This window comes from Gekko japonicus, unplaced genomic scaffold (assembly GCF_001447785.1).
Source record: "Gekko japonicus isolate JY-2015 unplaced genomic scaffold, Gekko_japonicus_V1.1 scaffold678, whole genome shotgun sequence".
Taxonomy (NCBI): domain Eukaryota; kingdom Metazoa; phylum Chordata; class Lepidosauria; order Squamata; family Gekkonidae; genus Gekko; species Gekko japonicus.
In genome coordinates, this window is record NW_015164685.1 from 467,881 (window position 1) to 487,312 (window position 19,432).

Genomic DNA, 19,432 nt, shown 5'->3' on the forward strand with positions numbered 1-19,432 from the left:
GTTGCCTTCTGACACACTTCTGGTGATCTCAGGGGGTGTGGCATATGCAAATAAGTTACGCTAATGAGTTATGCTAATGAGCTCCTGCACCTCTTTTTCTACGAAATGACCCCTGGTTGTAGCCTGAGCTGGCAGGAAGGCTGGTTTGCGGAGAGCAAGAGGGGAAGAGGGGAAGACCAGCACTGCAAGGTAGAAGCTTTCCGTCCCCACTTCTCCCGTTTTGTACTTCATTGATATTTTTTTTACCGGAAGTCCCCACTGAGGAGAAAAGCAGGCTATAAACAAACGGACGAATAAATGGGACCAGGATTCACCACTGCGCTGACCCTTTCGGTTATGTCCCAAATAACTATATTAAGAGCTGCTGGGTATCTCTGGGAGCAGGACTGTCACGTCTCGAAGTCTGAGCTGAACTTTCGGCCCGTTTTTACGGTGGCTTCCATACGGTCATGATTCTCCGCATGGCTCTCGCTGCTGCGATGAATGCACAGGCATCGGCAGTGGCCAGGGGGCATCAGGCACTTGCCTTGACTCAGATCTTGAAAGGCCCTCCCATAGATGAACGGGGAGAGAAACGGTGGGCATGGGGGGAGGGCCATTAAAAAAAAACAAAAACAACAACCAGTGGTAGCTGCCTACCACCCCAGCCATACTCTGCCATAACGGCCCCCTGTAACCTGGGTTTCCGCTACACATTGAGATTTCCTCCAATTTTTATTAAAAAGTTTTTCCTTCCTTTTGCAAATTTAGATGCCAGCATTGCAAGGGAACTATAACCCTCCCCCCCAGCTGTTTTTCCAAGGCCCCCCACCCAAGCTGGTTCTATCACCATCAGGAACAGGGATTCAAGTGCCTCCAAGTTTTCCCCAGTGAGTATAAAGCAGCTTGGGGAGGCTTTTTCTGTCAACAATGCGACTGGGGAGGAGAGGGCCCAAGGGTCTCCCCACCTGCTCATTTCCCTTCCTTTAAGTTCCTGTTTCTTCAAAGGGTGTGTGTTTGTGTGTGTTCTGTTCTACATGTGTTTTGCTCCCTCTACTGGTCGATTCGATATTACATCAGTTTATGTCCACCATAGACTCCTGCAGTTTAGACCTGCAAGGAGGTATGCTGGACATACACCTGTGTTATATAGAATATACCACTAGAGGGAGCAAAACATGCACGGAACAGGGGAAAACTCTGAAGATAAAGTGACCTTCAACAAAGCAGTACTGGCAGCTAAGTTCCCAAACTTTACCAAAGGGGGAAAGAAGGGTTTTTTTAACATAAAGAAATCCTAAGGCATAGCTGGGCAGGAAATTGCTTGTGCACGTAACCCAAGACCTCATTGCCAGCCCAACAGTCACACTGATCAGCAAGCACTCAACAACACCTCTGGTCTACCAACCAACTCCGGCTCTTCTTTCAACTTGGCTGCTCAACCCGCCCCCCCCCTCGCCTGTCCGCTCCCGTTAGGCAATTCCCCTATCAAACTTCCATCCGGAGTCCACTTTCCTAAACACGCAGTAGCTTAAAGACCTGTTTCACCAGCCTTTCAGTGACCACCTCCCTTTCTGGCCAGCCCTTTACGCGTACGCGGTCACCTTCCGCTCTGATCTCTGTCCCTTTACCCCTCCACAGCTGATCTGAACTGGCATCCAAAATCATCCCCTGTATTATGCCACACAGATGCTTTGTGAGATCCCTGATGCGAACGGCCCCAAACGTGACGCCCTGCAAGGGGCATATACTGGGAAGGAGAGGGTACCACGAGAGCACAACCGCCCCACCGCCCCCCGTACCTGAGGACATGAGTAGCACAGCCTGGAGCAGTGCTACTTCTGTGTCGTCCAGGTTGAAGGCAGAGAGGGACTTGCCCAAATCAAAGATGGCATCCGACACCACGCCCAGACCGCCGTTCTTCAGCTGTTCCCGCTTGACGGCCATCTCGCCACTCAACGTCAGCGTCTCGCTTTCAGGGTCGTAGCGCACAGCTGCCCGCAGCGACATGATCTCCATGCAGCAGCCCTTCAACAGGATGATCTGGTCCTCACAAGGCAGCTGGAAGTCAAGGGCAGGACACAACGGAGTCAGGGCAGGAGGACCTGTCATAAGTTGGCCCATGACTACAGTGGGGCTATCAGGGGCTCCGCCCCCTTCCTTAAAGGGCCCCTCACCTCTTTCCAAAAGCATTTAAAGGGATCCTTTAAATGCTTTTGAGAAGAAGCAGGGGATGGCGTGCGCCCCTCTCCCTCCCCTCCTGCAAGATTTAAAGGGCCCTCCAGCTGATTGGTAGGCCGCATGCTCACCGCTGATCAGCTGAAGGGCCCTTTAAATCTTGCAGGAGGGGAGGGAGAGGGGCACACGCCACCCCCTTCATTACAGCAAATGATGGCAGCCCCACCAGAAAAATGTTTGCCCCACAAGCCACAAAATCCTGGCTACGGGCCTGGTCAGAAGACTTGGCCCTTGGTGGATAGCTTCCTAGCGGTGGCGCTTTTATCCTGTGTGTGTGTGTGTGTGTGTGTATGTGTGTCAACTGCTGTCAAGTTATGGGTTTTCAAGGAAAGAGACTTTCGGAGGTGGTTTTGCATTGCCTGCCTCTGCATAATGACCAGGGGTCATTTCCTGCAGGAGCGCACAGGGGGCGGGCACATGCAACAAGTCCCACCCCCTGCTCCCAGCAGCCCTCAGTCAGAGCAAGAAGCAGCCAGGTAAGTTGCAGAGCCCCCCCCCAAAAAAACAGTCCAGTGGCACCTTTAAGACCAAGTTTTATTCAGGTACAAGCTCTCCCTCCTCTGCGAGGACAGATCTGCACATCCCCCCCCCCAATAGCTAGCAGTCCAAAACAGTCCAGTGTAGCCTGAGCGGTGGGTGTTGCCTTCCGACACACTTCCGGTGATGTCAGGGGGCGTGGCATATGCAAATACGTTGTGCTAATGAGCTTTGCTAATGAGCTCCTGCACCTCTTTTTCTACGAAATGACCCCTGATAATGACCCTGGGCTTCCTTGGTGGTCTCCCACCAAGGAACACAGGACACAGGAGCAATGCAGAGATGGAGCCTGTGCTGTAGCCAGAAGACAAGGAATGGGTCAGGTTTCATGCTGGAGATCCTATAGGCAGCGAGACCAAAGGTCCTGGGTAGGAGACAAAGCCAGGTAAAGAGTCACAGGAGACTTGGATCTTCGCTTTGCTTGGAGGCAGGATCTCAGCTTTGCTCAGAAGGTGGAGGTGGAGTGGCAGGTTGAATTGCGAAACTCAGCTTCCAGAGATTGAGGTTGCTCTTGGGGAGAAAAAAAACACTTGTGTGCCTAAGAAGCTGCTCTTCCAGTAGCCTCACTTGGTAGTTTAACCCAACAGGAAGTTAACTGGATCCCGCTGGCTATGGCTGGCTACAAATACTGGTAGGACAGCTATCAGGTTCCTCTCTGAGCAACTGTTTACTGGGTAATTCTGGAGTTCTGGTGGACCTCCTGATGGCCCCTGGGTTTTTGGCCACTGTGTGACCCAGAATATGGTACTTGCTTCTCTAATGGTCTTATGTCTGGGGCAGTGATGCTCTGTATTCTTGGGGCTCAGGAGGCAACAGTGGGAGGGCTTCTGGAGTTCTGGCCCCACTGGTGGACCTCCTGATGGCCCCTGGGTTTTTGGCCACTGTGTGACCCAGAATATGGTACTTGCTTCTCTAATGGTCTTATGTCTGGGGCAGTGATGCTCTGTATTCTTGGGGCTCAGGAGGCAACAGTGGGAGGGCTTCTGGAGTTCTGGCCCCACTGGTGGACCTCCTGATGGCCCCTGGGTTTTTGGCCACTGTGTGACCCAGAATATGGTACTGGCTTCTCTAATGTTCTTATGTCTGGGGCAGTGATACTCTGTATTCCTGGTGCTCGGGGGGCAACAGTGGGAGGGCTTCTGGAGTTCTGGCCCCGCTGGTGGACCTCCTGATGGCACCTGGGTTTAGGCCTCTCTGTGACAGAGTGTTCGACTGGATGGGCCATTGGCCTGATCCAGCATGGCTTCTCTTATGTTCTTATGTTCAATTGTGCTCTGTTTCCTTTGTTGCCTTGCCTCCTGTACCACTGAGCTGATACCCTGGAGACCCGGCAGGCTTAGCAGTGCGATGTAACAGTCAGAGCTTCGGCCATGAAGTGACCGGGAAAGCTTGGACTAGACGTTCTCATGCTTGTAACCATTTATAGCCAGCTTTATGTCACACCAGCCTTGGAAGGCAGAACTTCCCAAAACTTGCCTGCTGGACTCCAGTCTGGGCATTAACTGTCCAAATATGTGGATTTGTCCTCTCTATACCAAGTGCTTTTACAATTAGCCTCTAACTTATACATATAGAGGAAACGAATGGGAAAAAAGGGGACACGGAGAGTGCATGATGATTGGCTACCAGGCTCACAACGGCTGTAGTGGTCAGAGTGCCACACTAGGACCTGGGAGGCTTCGGTTCAGTTCTCCACTCTGCCGTGGGGGCCTGCTGCAGGGCCTGGGGTCGATCGCTCTCTCTGTGCCTAACCCACCTCCCAGGGTGATTGTTGGGAAGGAAAAACAAAGGAGGAGGGGAGAAAAGTAGGGTATAGACCTCTACATAAATAAGAGAAAAATGGTCGCTGATAGGATGAGAAGCATTTGGGAGATGGGGAGAGGATATCTCTTTAGCAGGGGGCACCCAAACTGCTGGCAGGTCGACCTAGAGGAGCCCAGTGGCGGTGGGGAAGAGCCCGACCCCAGGAGGTGGCACCGGAGGGGCCCCCCATCATTCTCATCCACACAAGGACAGAGCTTGGACCTGTAGCCAGGGTTCCCTCTAGGCTGAGTTAGTGTGAGCCAGTTCACAGTTTTTTAGCCCCCGGCTCACACGCTTTTGTCCTAGCTCAGGAAGGATGGCTCCAGAGCAAACTAATTGATGCAGTAGCCAAATAGCTGGCTCACAAAGTAGAATTTTTGCTCACAAGTCTCCACAGCTTAGAGGGAGCATTGCCCGTAACCGCTAAACTTTTGGCTGAGGGCAGCAACGGTCGGTTGTGTTGGTGGGCACCCTTCTCCTCTCCCCTCAGTATTTTTCGTTTTTAAGTTCCCTCGCCCCCCCTCCCCACTGAATGGCTGGGCAGTGCAGAACTGGAATAGAAATTTGTAAGTGTCGCCACCTTGGATCCTTTTACTCTGTTTTTAGTTCTTACCAACTGTATATGGATATTTTAAAATTTCTATATTTGTTTTACAGCATTATGCCCCTTGTACATCTCCCAGAGCTCGGTGTAAGCTGGGATAGGGCAATTAACAAATCAAATTCTTCTTCTTCTTCTTCTTCATCATCATCATCCAAACACAGCCACAAAATGGCCACCACAACACGGCTGCTTGCAGTTTACCTCAATCTCACAGTGAAGATTCTTGTGTTGTGGGGGCAGCTGCCGCCAAACATTTTTAAAAATCTGCATGGAGGGCTCAGCCACAAAATGGCTGCCACAGAATGGTTCCCACAGGAGGCAGAGAGAGCTACAAAATGGCTGCCGCAGCTGACCTTTAGTCACACAGTGAAGATCCCTGTGCCGTGGGGGCAGCACTTGCCAAAGCAGCGTTTTAACAAATCTGCACAGCCCATCAAATCTCCAATGGCCTGGCCAATCAGAAGCCTTGCTGGGCAGAAGCTTCATTTGTCCCCACCCAGAGGTTAAGACGCTGAGCTGCACACCGGAAGGTCTGTAGGTCAACAGTTCGAGACCCGAGTGCTGCGTGACGGAGTGAGCTCCCGTCTCTGGCCCCAGCTCCTGCCAACCTAGCAGTTCGAAAGCAAGAAATTGCAAGTAGATAAATAGGTATCGCTGCAGTGGGAAGGTAACAACTTTCTGTGTGCCTCGGCGTTTAGTCATGCCGGCCACATGACCACGGAAACGTCTTCGGACAGCACTGGCTCTTCGGTTTGGAAATGGAGATGAACACCGCAACCCTAGAGTCGGATACTGTTCCCTCTAAGCTGAGTGAGTGTGAGCTAGCTCACAGTTTTTTAGCCTCCAGCTCACACATTTTTGTCTTTGCTCTGGAGGGATGGCTCCAGAGTAAACTAATCTATGCAGTAGCCAAATTGCCTGCTCACAACTTTAATGCTGGTAGCTCACAAAGTAGAATTTTTGCTCACAAGACTCCACAGCTTAGAGGGAGCATTGGATTCGACTGGCTTTTGAGCAAGGGAAACCTTTACCTTTACTTTTATTTTCTAAAAACACTCAGTGGGTACCTGGAAAGGTGTCAGCGGACGCCACGGCACCCACACGGGCACCTTGTTGGGGAACCCCTGCTCTAAACATTCAAGGCGATCCACACCAAGGATGCCAAACTCCCCCCCACGGACCTCCGACCCTCTGACACCAGCTGCCCCCGCGCTTCACTCACCTCTGAAAACATGGGCAGTTTTTTGGCAAAGTCCACCACGCGGGTGATGGCGGGGGTGATGATCTTCGTAAACTCACTGAACGCCTCCAAGTCCACTTTGTCCCCATCGGGCATGGAGGCCATGGGTGACTGACCGATGTCTTCAGGCTGGGGGTGGAGAGCAGAGAGAAAAGAAGAGCAGGATCAGGCCCTCCGGGAAGGTGAGTTTGGCGCTTTGGATCCTCTCCTTGCAAGGGGTGGGCCCCCCCCGGGGGGGGGGGGGGGAGGGAGTGCACTGAGGCCCTCCATTGAGGATCATGAACCTTTAAAGACTTAAGGAAGAAGAAGAAGAAAAAGAAGAAGAAGAGGAGGAGGAGGAGATTGGATTTCAGAGTCTCAGAGCGCCTTACAATCTCCTCTCCCTCCCCGAACCAGACACCCTATGTGGTAGGTGGGGCTGAGAGAGCTCTTTCGAGGACTGCCCTTGAGAGAACAGCTCTGAGAGAACTTGTGACTGGCCCAAGGTCACCCAGCTGGCTGCATGTGGAGGAATGGGGAACCAAACCTGGTTCTCCCAGATTTGAGTCCGCGCTCTTAACCACTACACCAAATTGGCTCGGAAAGGGTTCCATTGTAAGAAGGTTAGCCTGTTGCTGCCAAAACAAATGTTTTGTGGCATTTTAAAGACTAATGCGTTTTCCGCGGCTTTTGCAGTCTTGAGCCCGTTTTGTGAAGTCTCCGCAGGTTCTTCACCCACAGCGCAACTTCGTTTTCTCCCCATTTTTGCATTTTGTGCAACCCCTAAAACCAAATGCTGTTTTCAGACCTCCGCATTGCCCTGTGCTTGAAAAGCACCACGTGTACACTTATATATTTGCTTTTAAAAAATGGCAAACTGCTCTAGGGTTAGGGGATGAGGGCATGGGTTTCTGATGTCACAGGTACTGGCTAATAGGCCATCTATACAGGCAAATCTTCCTCATTCAAGCTCCACCATCGTGGGGAGAAACCGCTCGACGTCTCGACAGCATCTCAGAACAACCCCCCCCCCCACAATATCTGCTTACAAAACGGCCAAATGTCCTCTCTCAGGCTTGTATATTTGTGTGCACCCTGGCTCTTTTCACTCAGAATCCGACCCTACTTTTTAAAACCGCCCTTCAGGATCAGGTGCAATTTCTCTGACCGTTCACAGCGCATTCCAGTCTTTACGGAGGCTGATGTCTGTGCAGTACTATCCCCTTAAGTGCAGTTACGATGGGAAGGAGGAAGTTGCTACAGGGAGGGGCTGAGATGTGGGACCCCACACGGTCTCTGGAGCGTGATGAGGGAGCCCCCTACATGAAGTCTGCACTGGCCCAAATTCGGGGCCCTTCCTCTGCAGGGCTCATGGTGGGTGACAACATTTCCTCCTGCTCAGCCAACTGCCTCTGCACTCTGCCAGCAATTGCTCTCTCCTTGCACTTACCCAGAGCAATCATTTGCCACTGGACTGGCCTTGCCCACACAAGAAAACCCACTTGCAAACTATTACTGGAGTGCAGGATCCAACTAGGTGTGAACGACGCAGCCCCGTAGGTAGGGAGTTTTTCGGGAGGGAGCCTCGGGAGGGCCTGCCAGCTAATTAAATCAAAGCACAGTGCAGGTGGTAAGTTGGGGCACTTTGGGGGTGGCCCGGGAGGGAGGGGCCCCAGAAGAAACACTAAGTGCGCGGACTCTAATCTGGGAGAACCGGGTTTGATTCCCCACTCCTCCACTTGCACCTGGCTGGATGACTTTGGGCAAGCCGTAGCTCTGATACGAGCTGTTCTTGAAAAGAGCAGTTTCTGTGAGAGCTCTCTCAGCCCCACCTGCCTCACAGGGTGTCTGTTGTGGGGAGGGGGAGGGAAAGGAGTTTGTAAGCCACTCTGAGACTCCCTTCGGGTAGTGAAGGGCGGGGTATAAATCCAATCTCTTCTTCTTCTTCTTCTTCGGGGCTGGGCCCCATGGGCCCCACGTTAGCTATGGGTCAGGAATGAGGCCTTATTGACCCCGACCGGCTCAGCTTCCGCATCCTAGCGCCTCCAGAGCATTCTCTGGCCTGGATTGCAAGTGGAGGTTCACTCAGTTATTATTCCCCTGCTTCTCCCATGTTCCTGGACCCACATTCTGAAGCTCCAGAGGGGGTGGGGAAGGGCCAGGAGAGAGCGCTTCCCTTCCCTTTGAATCGTTCCGCCCTTGGGTTTCCTCTCCCCCCCCAACCCACTTTGCATGACCTTTCTGTCCTCTCCTGACCTGCCCTGGCACCGACTCCGAGTGGACAGCAGAGGGCACCCTGAACCCAAGAATCCCTGCCATCGGGGGGGGGGGGGGGGGGAGGAGAGAGGAGTGGGGCTGAAGGCTTCCTGCTCCTCTGCCCTTGGAGGGCACGGAGAGGTCACAGCTGTGTCCCTCTGCGCAGCCCGTTCAAAAACTCCTCTGCAGGCCTGGATAAAGAATATTTATTTCTACATGAACAAACTAAACTCGGAGCTCACAGATTTATCTAAACCAGAAACTCTCCCTATCAATGTCAATTGCTAGAATGAAGGGGAGAATATAATTTTAAAACTCAGAACTAATCTATATGAAATACCCTGGAAAGGAAATCTCTCTCTCTCTCTCTCTCTCTCTCTCTCTCTCTCTCTCTCACACACACACACACACACACACACACACACACACACTAGGATTGCCAGGGTTGCGGCGGGGTGTGTGTGTCTCCTGGCTCCTCACTGGGATGTTCCTGCTTTGTGTGCATGACATCACCGGTAGTGAGGTCATCATGCTGGGGGTGTCGTGCAGTGACACTCTAGCATTTTAGGAAAAACTCTATGATAACCATAGAGCTTCCCCACGAATGATAAGAGCATTACTGCACGACAGCCCCAGTGGGATGATGTCACTACTGGTGATGTCGTTGCATCACTGGTGTCCCCATGGGATGCTGATGTTCGGGGGTGGGGCTTCCCCTGCCAGCCAGCTGGCCACCGGTGGATTGCCCCCCCCAAAAAAATCTAGGGATCCTCTGCCCCAACCAGGGGCACGGCAACCCTAACACACACACACACAAAGTGGCCCACTGTTGTTCACCTCCCCTCCATTTTATCTGCACAACAATACTGTGAGGTAGGTTACAGTGAGAGTGTGTGATTGGCCTGGGGTCACCCAGTAAGTGTTCGTGGCAGAGAAGGGATTCGAACCTGGATCTTCCAGATTCTAGTCTGACAGTCTAACAACTACACCACAATGGCTCTGTTTTGTATAGCATGAGCACACACCCCTCCAAAACCCCCCCCCCCGAAAGCAAACAAACACCCAAATAAACGGCAAAACCCCCAACACTTTTCAAGTCCCATTAATTTCAACAGCAGGGTTAAGTACAGGGTTAAATCTCCCCACTAAATAGAAGGAACCTTCTTTTAAAGTGCTTAACTTGGTCAGGCCTTTTATTTTAACCCACATTGTAATGTTAATACTGATTAGCAGCATGTCTGTGAATATAAGGCTTTTGGAAAGTGCTGAAAACACGTGAGGGGTTGCAACTTCCATAACAAACCTAGAGGGTTCCTACAATCACACAGTTAACAGCCAACAAGCACTTTAATGAGGCATATACAAGGAAGCCAGTGTGGTGTAGTAGTTATAGAGTGTCATACTAGAAACTGGGAGACACAGGTTCGAATCTTTTTCAGGGGATTCTAAGGGGATTTAAAAATGATTTTACAATTTGAACAATAACCAACTAGACACACAAGACTGACACCTGCCTCTAACTGAGCAGCGGCAACCTGTTCTGTGGTCCCGACACTGCGATACTTAGTGGTGATCAGCACTTAGTCCTCACAGAGAGCAGCGGAGAAAAGACACCTCTTTCAGGACAGTCCCTACTCTGAATTGCATGGTTAAATGCTGCAGTGTGAGCAACAAGATCCATCCATGCACACATACAAAACTCAGCGAAGGATCTAAACACGCTACCTTTCTGTGTGCAGGGAACATTCTGTGTGAGAACGGATTAAATGATGTGACCCCCCCCCACCTGTCATCCAAGAAGGCCAGAAACAGGTTTTCCCACCTCCCCCTGCTGTTTGCCTGAACTAGGCCTATGACCCACTGAGACCCACAGAACAAGTCAGTTGTGACAAACTTGTCTGAAGTGTTTAAAACCACTCCCATCACACTTCAGAATGTAAAGCCAGTTTTAAAACACAGAGACTGCAGTCTTGGGGGGGGGGGAAATCACACTCAACTGGAAAATCTGAGGGGAGGGAGGGGAGGGAGAGAACCCCCCCCCTTTTCAGTTTTTTAAAGACAGACAGCTTGCCAGCAGAAGAGGTGAGTGGAGGCATTGAAATGTGCTCAGGGAATGGGGGAAATTTAATTAATTAAACAACTAATATGCAACATGATGCCCCAGGTTAAGCATAGATCATGATTCTGCAGGTGCTGAAAATACATGCTATTTCTTGAGAATCTCAGCTTCTGTTTTTTAAAGCAAGTTCCTAGGCCTTATGGGTGTAACCTTTTCAGAACAAAGTATGTATAGCTCTCTAATTCTTGGATGTCTGTCAACATTCAGGTGGGGGTAGCCGTGTGGGTCTGAAGTGGCAGAACAAAGTCCGAGTCCAGTGGCACCGTTAAGACCCACCGTTAAGACCCACAGCCTTGAAGGCTGATCCCTTGAATAAAACTTTGTGGGTCTTAACGGTGCCACTGGACTCGGACTTTGTTCTCCTGGATGTCAAGTGGTTGTTCTTTACAAGCCTTAAATGGTGGGTAGCAGAACGGCCAGCAAATGGCCGGAGACGAGGGGCGTAGTAAGACATGAATGAACACGGGAATCCCTTTTGCCAGATGCCACTCAGAAGAACACACAAGGTAAAAAGCGGGCATGGCAGGCTGCAGGCTCCTGTTCCCGACAGTACCAAGTGCACTCATGCAGGACAGCAGAATATCTGCATGGGCTTTGCATTCGTCCCCAGTCTTGGGGATTAGAGCTGGCCTGTAGCTATGGTGGGGTTATTGGAGCTTCTGCAGCCTCCCTTAAAGGGCCAGCTCCCTCCCTTAAAGGGCCCCTCTTCCTCCCAAAAGCATTTAAAGGGATTCTTAAAGGGCCCCCCATTTCTTAAAGGGATACTTTAAATGCTTTTGTGAAGCAGTAGGGGGATGGCGCATCCTCCCTCCCCTCCTGCAAGGTTTAAAGGGCTCTCCAGCTGACAGGCGGGGAGCACGTGGCCTGCCAATCAGCCGAAGGGCCCTTTAAATCTTGCAGGAGGGGAGGGAGAGGGGTGCACCCCCCCTTCATCATGGCAAATAGTGGCAGCCCCACCAACCCCACCAGAAAAAATTTTTTTTGCCCCCCACAAGCCACAAAATTCTGGCTACGGGTCTGGCGTGGAATAAATTATGCTTATTTGGCATACGGTATTCTGGCAGATTTTCAAATCTGTTTTTTTCTCCCTTTTCTTATTTGGCAAGCAGCGGGGAAAGGAAGGCGACAGAAAGGTGAACTCAAAACAGAAGCCATGGGGGGGGGGCAGGAGACTGGAGGAGGAGGAGTTATACCCCGTCACTCGGAGTCTCAGAGCGGCTTGCAAACTCCTTTCCATTCCCCTCCCCACAACAGACACCCTGTGAGGTAGGTGGGGCTGAGAGAGCTCTTTCCAGAACTGTCCTTGAGAGAACAGCCCTGACAGAGCTATGGCCTGCCCAAGGTCATCCAGCAGCTGCAAGTGGAGGAGTGGGGAATCAAACCCGGTTCTCCCAGATTAGAGTCTGCACACTTCACCGCTACACCAGACTGGAGGCATGCAAGGGAATATAACAGGCTTGGGAGCAGCATACTTGAAAGATCTCCTACTCCTCTACGAACCTGGCTGACCACCAAGTTCATCTTCCAAGGCCCCGCAAGGCAGCGGCCCCCGTCTTCTGAGACCAGGCAGGTGTCGCCCTGAGAGGGGGGGGGGGGCTTCTTGGCTCTGACACCCAAACTGTGGGACTCTCTTCCCAGAGGCACCTGACCCTTTCCAGCCTTGTCTCTCAGCAGCAGAGGATGACGCCTTTGTTCCATGTGGCGTTCCCTCAATGACCCTCCTCCCTGCCCTACGTCGCGGTCACAGTTTTATGTGCTTTTGAGTTTCTATAATGTTTCATTTTAACCGTTGGCCACCTGGGTGGTCCTGACTGGGCAGAAAGGCAGCATATTACATTTTGTACATAAAAGTTTTGAAAACTTTTATGTACAAAATGTATATGCTGCCTGTAGCAGGGACTCCTCTGCGTATTAGGCAACACACCCCTAATGTAGCCAATCCTCCAAGAGCTTACAGAGAACTTCTTACAGGGGCTACTATAAGCCCTTGGAGGATTGGCTACATTAGGGGTGTGTCGCCTAATATGCAAAGGAGTCCCTGCTTCAAAAAGAGCCCTGGAACTTATCTTTTAAAAGATCCTCAGGATTTCGAACTGGATAGCAGACCTCATGGACGCATGCAAACCCCCCCCCCCAGCAGAAATCCACACGCTTGTACCCATTACCGCGATTTACCAGAAATTTCCGCTTCTGTTTCCAGTGGCTGCCTTGGGCATTGGTACTGCGGTGTGCCTCCGTGGCGATGTGGATCAGCTCCCACTCCTCCGCTGTCGGCTCCGGCCGATGCTGAAGGGATTTCAGCATCTCCTCTTTGCGCCGCCTTTCCCGGTTCTCTTCGATCAGTTTCCGCTTGGCTACCCTCTTGGAGTCATCCAGCACCACTAGGGGGCGGCGGAGAATGGGGAGGGCGTGAGTGGAGGGGAGGGCCTCATCCACGGCCAGTCACGGCCTTCTCAGTCCCCCCCTCCCAAGAGTCTTTGTGGCCTGTTTGGCTATGTCACAACCATCGGCGTGCCCAAAAGGCCTCACGGGAAGCAAGCTGACTGGCTGACTCCAATGGTGTTCTACGGAATTTTGGAACAGCCACTACAAGAGCTCTGAGGATACATCAAGGTTCAACAGCTAGAACAGGGATCCCCAATTTTTTTGAGCCTCTGGGCATCTTTGGGACTCCAGCACAAGGTGGTGGACGTGACCACAAAATGACCGTTGTGGGACGCAGAGCCACACACAAAGGCAGCCCAAGTGTAGGAGACAAGAGGGGGGAAACAGAACCAACGCTGTGGTGTTAGCTGCCACCGAAACTACGACATTTTAATTTGTACAGCCCGTTAGATCTCCAGTGGCTAATCAGATCCTGCTGGGCAGAACCATTTCCTAAAAACACCTGGCAGGTGCCAGGAAAGGTGTTGGTGGGCAGCATGGTGCCCACAGGCACCGTGTTGGGGACCCCTGAACTAGAGATTCTGGGCGAGGCCCTTATACTTCCACAACACGCCGTACCAACACATCTCTCAAGGTTAGCTGTGGCCCTCCCAGACATGAGTCCCTCACAGGCCATCTTCCTTCCCACAGGGTCCCTCATCCAAGAGCTCAACTACTCCCTCCCCCATCTCTTCCCCACCCCGCTCATCCCCTGTTCCTCCACAGCGGGCGCAACGCCCTTACAGTCCATGGCCATGCCAACGGCAATGCACTTCTTGAATCGGCAAAGCTGGCACTGGTTGCGGGTGATCTTGTCAATGACGCAGGAGCCATCGTACTTGCAGGAGTAGGTCGGGTGCAGGTTCTTCTGGATGGTCCGTCGGAAAAAGCCCTACAAAGGAGACAGAATGCCGTCAGAACCACACAGTGCTGCCAACGCAGGCTGCAAGAAATGCTTCCTCTAAGCTGTAGAGTCTCGTGAGCAACAATTCTACTTTGTGAGCTGCTGCCATTAAAGTTGTGAGCAAGCGAGTTGGCTACTACATAAATTAGTTTGCTCTGGAGCCCTCCTTCCTGAGCTAAGACAAAAATGTGTGAGCTGGAGGCTAACAGACTGTGAGCTAGCTCACACTAACTCAGCTTAGAGGGAACACTGGCTGCAAGCCCTTTCGTCTTCTGTCAGTGCGAGCAACAGTCCCTGCTGCAGCCCCCAAAAGCAAAATTAAATGTAAACTCTTCTCTACTCTTAGGGCTTTTCTGCATATTCATTTTCCTTGTTTGTGTGTTCCTGTTGCTTTGGGGGATGGGAGGGTTCTGTTCCACACATGTTTTGCTCCCTCTGATGGTCTATTCGATATTATATCAGTTTACGTCTGGCATATCTCCCTGCAGATTCAAGCTGCAGTTTTTTGTGACGGACATAAAATGATGTAATATTGAATTGACCACTAGAGGGAGCAAAACACATGTGGAGCAGACCCCCCCCCCCGCAATGGTGACACACAAGAGAGGAAACCGAGAATATAGAAAAGCCCTTAATTACCAAGGTAAGGATAGAGGGCCTTCACCACAGAGAAGCCAAGGACAGAGGAACTTTACCCTGTGTCCACAGAGAAATCAAGGCCCAAGGGGACTTCGATGAGACATTCAGGCTGCTGCTGGTTTTTTTTTTGTGATTCCAATGGGTGGGACCCCATTATTTTATTTCTTCTTCCCAGAATGCCAGGGGATGCATTTTGACACCAGCACTCTTTTAAATCTGCACACCTGCTCAGCATTTTGTGAAGGATGCTGATGAGGTAAGGTCTTAAGATCACGGCCTGAGACATCTGTTCCTTCCCACCCAAACCATTTAAATTTTGTCCTTGTAACATCCGTCCTGACGAAAAGTCCTGGAGACCTTGAAAACTTGCATACTGATTCGTGTGTGTGTGAGAAATGCTGCCAAGTCGCTCCCGACTTCTAGCGACCCTATGAATTAATTACCTCTAAAGCGTCCTCTTATTAACAGCCTTGCTCGGGTCTGGCAAACGGCTTCCCTTGCAGAGCTAATCCATCTCATGTTGGATTTTCCTCTTTTCCTGCTGCCTTCCGCTTTTCCTAGCATTACTGTCGTGCCATTTTGCTTAGTCCCAAGAAAAGGTTTCACATGGCTTTTATTCTTGCTTTTGGCTAAAGCTGAGAGTTGCTAGTTTCTTCCACCCAATGATTTAAAAATGCTAGTCTGATCGTCAGGGCCATCTCAAGACACGTTGGTGCTGAGGCAGACAGTCAAAATGGTACCTGTTAATTAACACGGTGCGCACGCCACAGGGAAGTTCTCCTCTAGCCATTCTCTTTCACTCTAATGAGAACGTGTGTAAGAGAACTTCCCAGCGCATCATGCCCAGAAGGACAGAGTGGTCAGTGTGGTATAGTGGTCAGAGTGTTGGATCTTCAACCCTAATTCTGCAGACAGGGCTAATCTTCTCACTAGGCAGGATAAGGTGACCTGCCTCTGTCAGCAAATTTGGGGACACCATTAAAGGCAACAAAACATGCATCCTACCAGACCCCCCAAACATCTCAGGTTGTCTTTGCCTGTTGCATAAGACCCACTTAAGAATGTAAGAATATAAGAGGAGCCATGTTGGATCAGGCCAAAGCCCAGGTGCCATCAGGAGGCCCACCAGTGGGGGCAGAACTCCAGAAGCCCTCCCAGTGTTGCCCCCCCCCCCAGCACCAAGAATACAGAGCATCCCTTGCCCCAGACTGAGAGTTCCTATCTATACCTTGTGGCTGATAGCCACCGATGGACCTCTGCTCCATATGTTTATCCAATCCCCTCTTGAAACCATCCATGCTTGTAGCCGTCACCACTTCCTGTGGCAGTGAATTCCACGTGTTAATCACTCTTTGGGTGAAGGAGTACTTCCTTTTATCTGTTCTAACCCGACTGCTCAGCAATTTCAATTGAGTGCTCACGAGTTCTGGTATTGTGAAAAGGGGAGAAAAGTACTTCTTTCTCCACCTTCTCTATCCCAGGCATAGTTTTGTAAACCTCTACCATGTCACCCCTCAATTATCATTCCTTCAAGCTAAAGAGCCCTGACCTCCTTAACCTCCCGATGAAGAAAGGCCATGTTGGAGGGTTTCCCCCCACTGTATACAGCAAAAATGTGGGCTTTTTCTTTCTTTTCTGTATACAGATTGTCCTTCTTAGTTTCTCTGTTCTTCTCTCTTATAAGAGCTCAGGACCCTGCTGAGGCCTGTCTTGGTCCAAGCTGCAAATTACTTTTGGGTCACAACTAACCAACTGGAGAACTGTACTGTAGATCTCTCTCTCTCTCTCTCTCTCTCTCTCTCTCTCTCTCTCTCTCTCTCTCATGAGCAGACAGCAGAGCTCAGTGCGAAAGTAAAACAGTGAGCCTGGGTCTCCCCCCACTTCCCCTGGAGGGACAGCGTGATGTTGTGTTCTAGACTGGGGAGGCTTGCTCAGCCATAAAGCGCACTGGATGACCTTGGCCAGTCACTGTTTTTTAAGCCTAACAGGGCTGTCGTGAGGCTGAAGTGAAGGGTGTGTGTGAGGGAGCCACGTTCACTAATCAGAGCTCCCTTGAGGAAGGGTGGATCAAAATGTGATCGGGACAAAAGCCAAACAGAAAAGATCTGGGAAAGAAGAGCAGCGATTTGTGGCTACTGAGCCAGTTTGGTGTCGTGGTTAAGAGCGGCAGACTCTAATCTGGGAGAACCGGGTTTGATTCCCCACTCCTGCACATGCAGCTGCTGATGTGATCTTGGGTCAGTTACAAGTTCTCTCGGAGCTGTTCTCTCAGGAGCTGTCCTCGGTAGAGCTCTCTGCACCAGTTGAATAGCGACCTGATAGCGACCTAGCTACTTGGAACCTACTGGTAGACTTTGTGTCATTTTGAATCTTGCCAGAGCTGGGTTGAGCTCCACCACTAAGAAAAGCGGCCTGATGAAGCCCTAAGAAACAGCAAAGCAACCTAGGCGTGCCGTCGCCGCTCCTTTGGTTCCCACTACAGCTAGTCTTCAGCTCATGCCATTTACTGCATACTTTCTTCTGGGAACTCTTCTCTGCACAAAAGGTGACCGCGTCAATCTGAAGGGAGACTTGTACTTTCAAGGACTATCAGGTCACTATTCAACTGGTGCAGTTGTCAATGATGCATGGTGGCAAAACTATTTGTTACGTGGATTAATTTTGGTTGTAAGTACAACTGTGTAAGAAGACAGTGGTCTCAAGTGTGATTTGTACGGCGTGACAGATTGTTCTGTTTGTATAACTGCATTCGCTGGGTTTTTTTATTTGATCTATTTTAATACAAGCAATATAATTGAAACATAACATAAATAGTAGAGTGGATAATAAAACAAAACATCGTAGACAAAAACTAATAAGTTAGTCACGAATGGTGAGAACGTAAATTAATCAATGCTTGTTTAACCTATCACATTTAGCTGTATCTGTGAAACCGTGGTATTTCAGCGAAATTTTTAATTCTAATTTTAAATATAATGATCTGTAGATTATCAGAATTGTGTATTATTATTATTATTTTAGACCACCTGGAGGTTGGCAACGTTACCAATGCTGCTAGGGATCCCGTGGCCCACGCAGCATTTCCCTTCAGCCTGTCCCAAGCCTGACAGAAGTGCCGAGAGAGGAAGGTAACACCATCTCAGCAACTCCCAGTGGAAGAATAACGCGTTCTCAAATGTAGCCGGAACACCCTGATAGAATTCTTGCTCATTAGACACCCAACATAGCTGGGTGTCCAACAAGGCCCTCAGCCAAACCCCCCCCCCCATCTTTCCACTAATGCCCATTAAAGACCACGGTGCACAACGTCCTTAGCTAACCCCCTATGGGAAGGCTCGCCTTGTGCCAGAAACACATCAGAAGGGGGTGGCGGAGGAACAAGAGGTGTCTCTTTGTGAACCATGCCCAATGCCTGATTCATAATCAGCATTTTAGAAAAAAAATTTTTTTAAGAAAATAAAAATTCTTTGTCTTACATCGATGTGCCGGGAAAACTCTGGATCGTACTAGCTGACACCAATGCTCCCTCTAAGCTGCGGAGTCCCGTGAGCAAAAATTCTACTTTATGAGCTACTGGCATTAAAGTTGTGAGTGAGCAATTTGGCTACTGCATAAATTAGTTTGCTCTGGAACAATCCTTCCAGAGCTAAGACAAAAATCTGTGAGCTGCAGGCTAGAAAACTGTGAGCTAGCTCACACTAACTCAGCTTAGAGGTAACACTGGCTGACACATGAACATGAGGGATAAAAGAGTGCTTTCCCACATAACCGCCTTCTGGCTCTCTCCCCCAATTTTATTTCTGCTGTCTTATGTTATTTCCTCCCTCCATATGCTTTCCCCCGTTCCACAAAAACTGTTTCGGCCATTGGCCTTAAAAACTGTTCCCTCACAGGCCAAGGTGGCTCCACGGCCTGACATGAAGGATATCGAGTACTATGAGGCGCACCAGACAAACAAAAAACAACAACTGTGTCCATTGGGAAACCTCTAGTCATGCAGACATGGCTTTCGCAGGAGATTTTCCCCATGGACAAGCAAGGTGGGTTTTTTGGGGGTGGGGTGGGGCTGAATATGAAAATGAGAGCCACGTAAGCTGTTTTGGGACTCCAGTGGGATACAAACAAAAGTAAATAAATGAGTAATAAATACGTGAACGGATCAAGGGGGGAAACGGCCAAACGAATGTGACGTTTTGTGAGGGAATTGTTTTTATTGGAATACTACTTAGGAAAAATTACGGCCGATAGTGTGCCCTTCCCTCAGAGTGGTCACATTTAGGGGAGGAAATCAAATGCCCAGAAAGCCATCAAAACACTCATTTTAGCCTTCCCAAATAACTGCATGACAGGCTGCGGATGCTGCTGTCTACTTGTCCCTTTCAACAGAACTTAATTCTTGTCCGTGGAGGTCAGCGGGGCACCTCATCACACTTGTTAGTTTCCTGTCAAACTGGGGATTACAATATCCCTTCCTCCAGAGAGAGTCTGAGAGCCAGCGTGGTGTAAAGTGTGGATTAGGATCTGGGAAACCCAGGTTCGAAACCCCACTAGCGCATGGAAGCCCTCTGGGTGACCTTTGGCTAGTCACAGACTCTCAACCTAACCTACCTCACATGGTTGTTGTGAGGATGTAATGGAGGAAAATGACGTGAGCTGCTTTGGGTCCCTCCTGAGGTGAAAGGCGGGATATAAATACAGTAAATATGTAAA

The 19,432-nt window shown here is 50.3% G+C and overlaps 1 protein-coding gene across 1 annotated transcript in view; it reads right to left on the reverse strand.

Annotated features, from left to right (window-relative positions):
• Positions 1 to 19,432, reverse strand: part of THRA (thyroid hormone receptor, alpha) — a 198,270-nt gene that overhangs the window by 968 nt on the left and 177,870 nt on the right. The window contains exons 5-8 of the mRNA XM_015409341.1: positions 13,924 to 14,071; positions 12,931 to 13,136; positions 6,384 to 6,530; positions 1,782 to 2,040 (exon numbers count right to left, since the gene is read on the reverse strand). Of these exons, the coding sequence (XP_015264827.1) occupies positions 1,782 to 2,040; positions 6,384 to 6,530; positions 12,931 to 13,136; positions 13,924 to 14,071 (760 nt within the window). The remainder of the gene's footprint in view (positions 1 to 1,781; positions 2,041 to 6,383; positions 6,531 to 12,930; positions 13,137 to 13,923; positions 14,072 to 19,432) is intronic.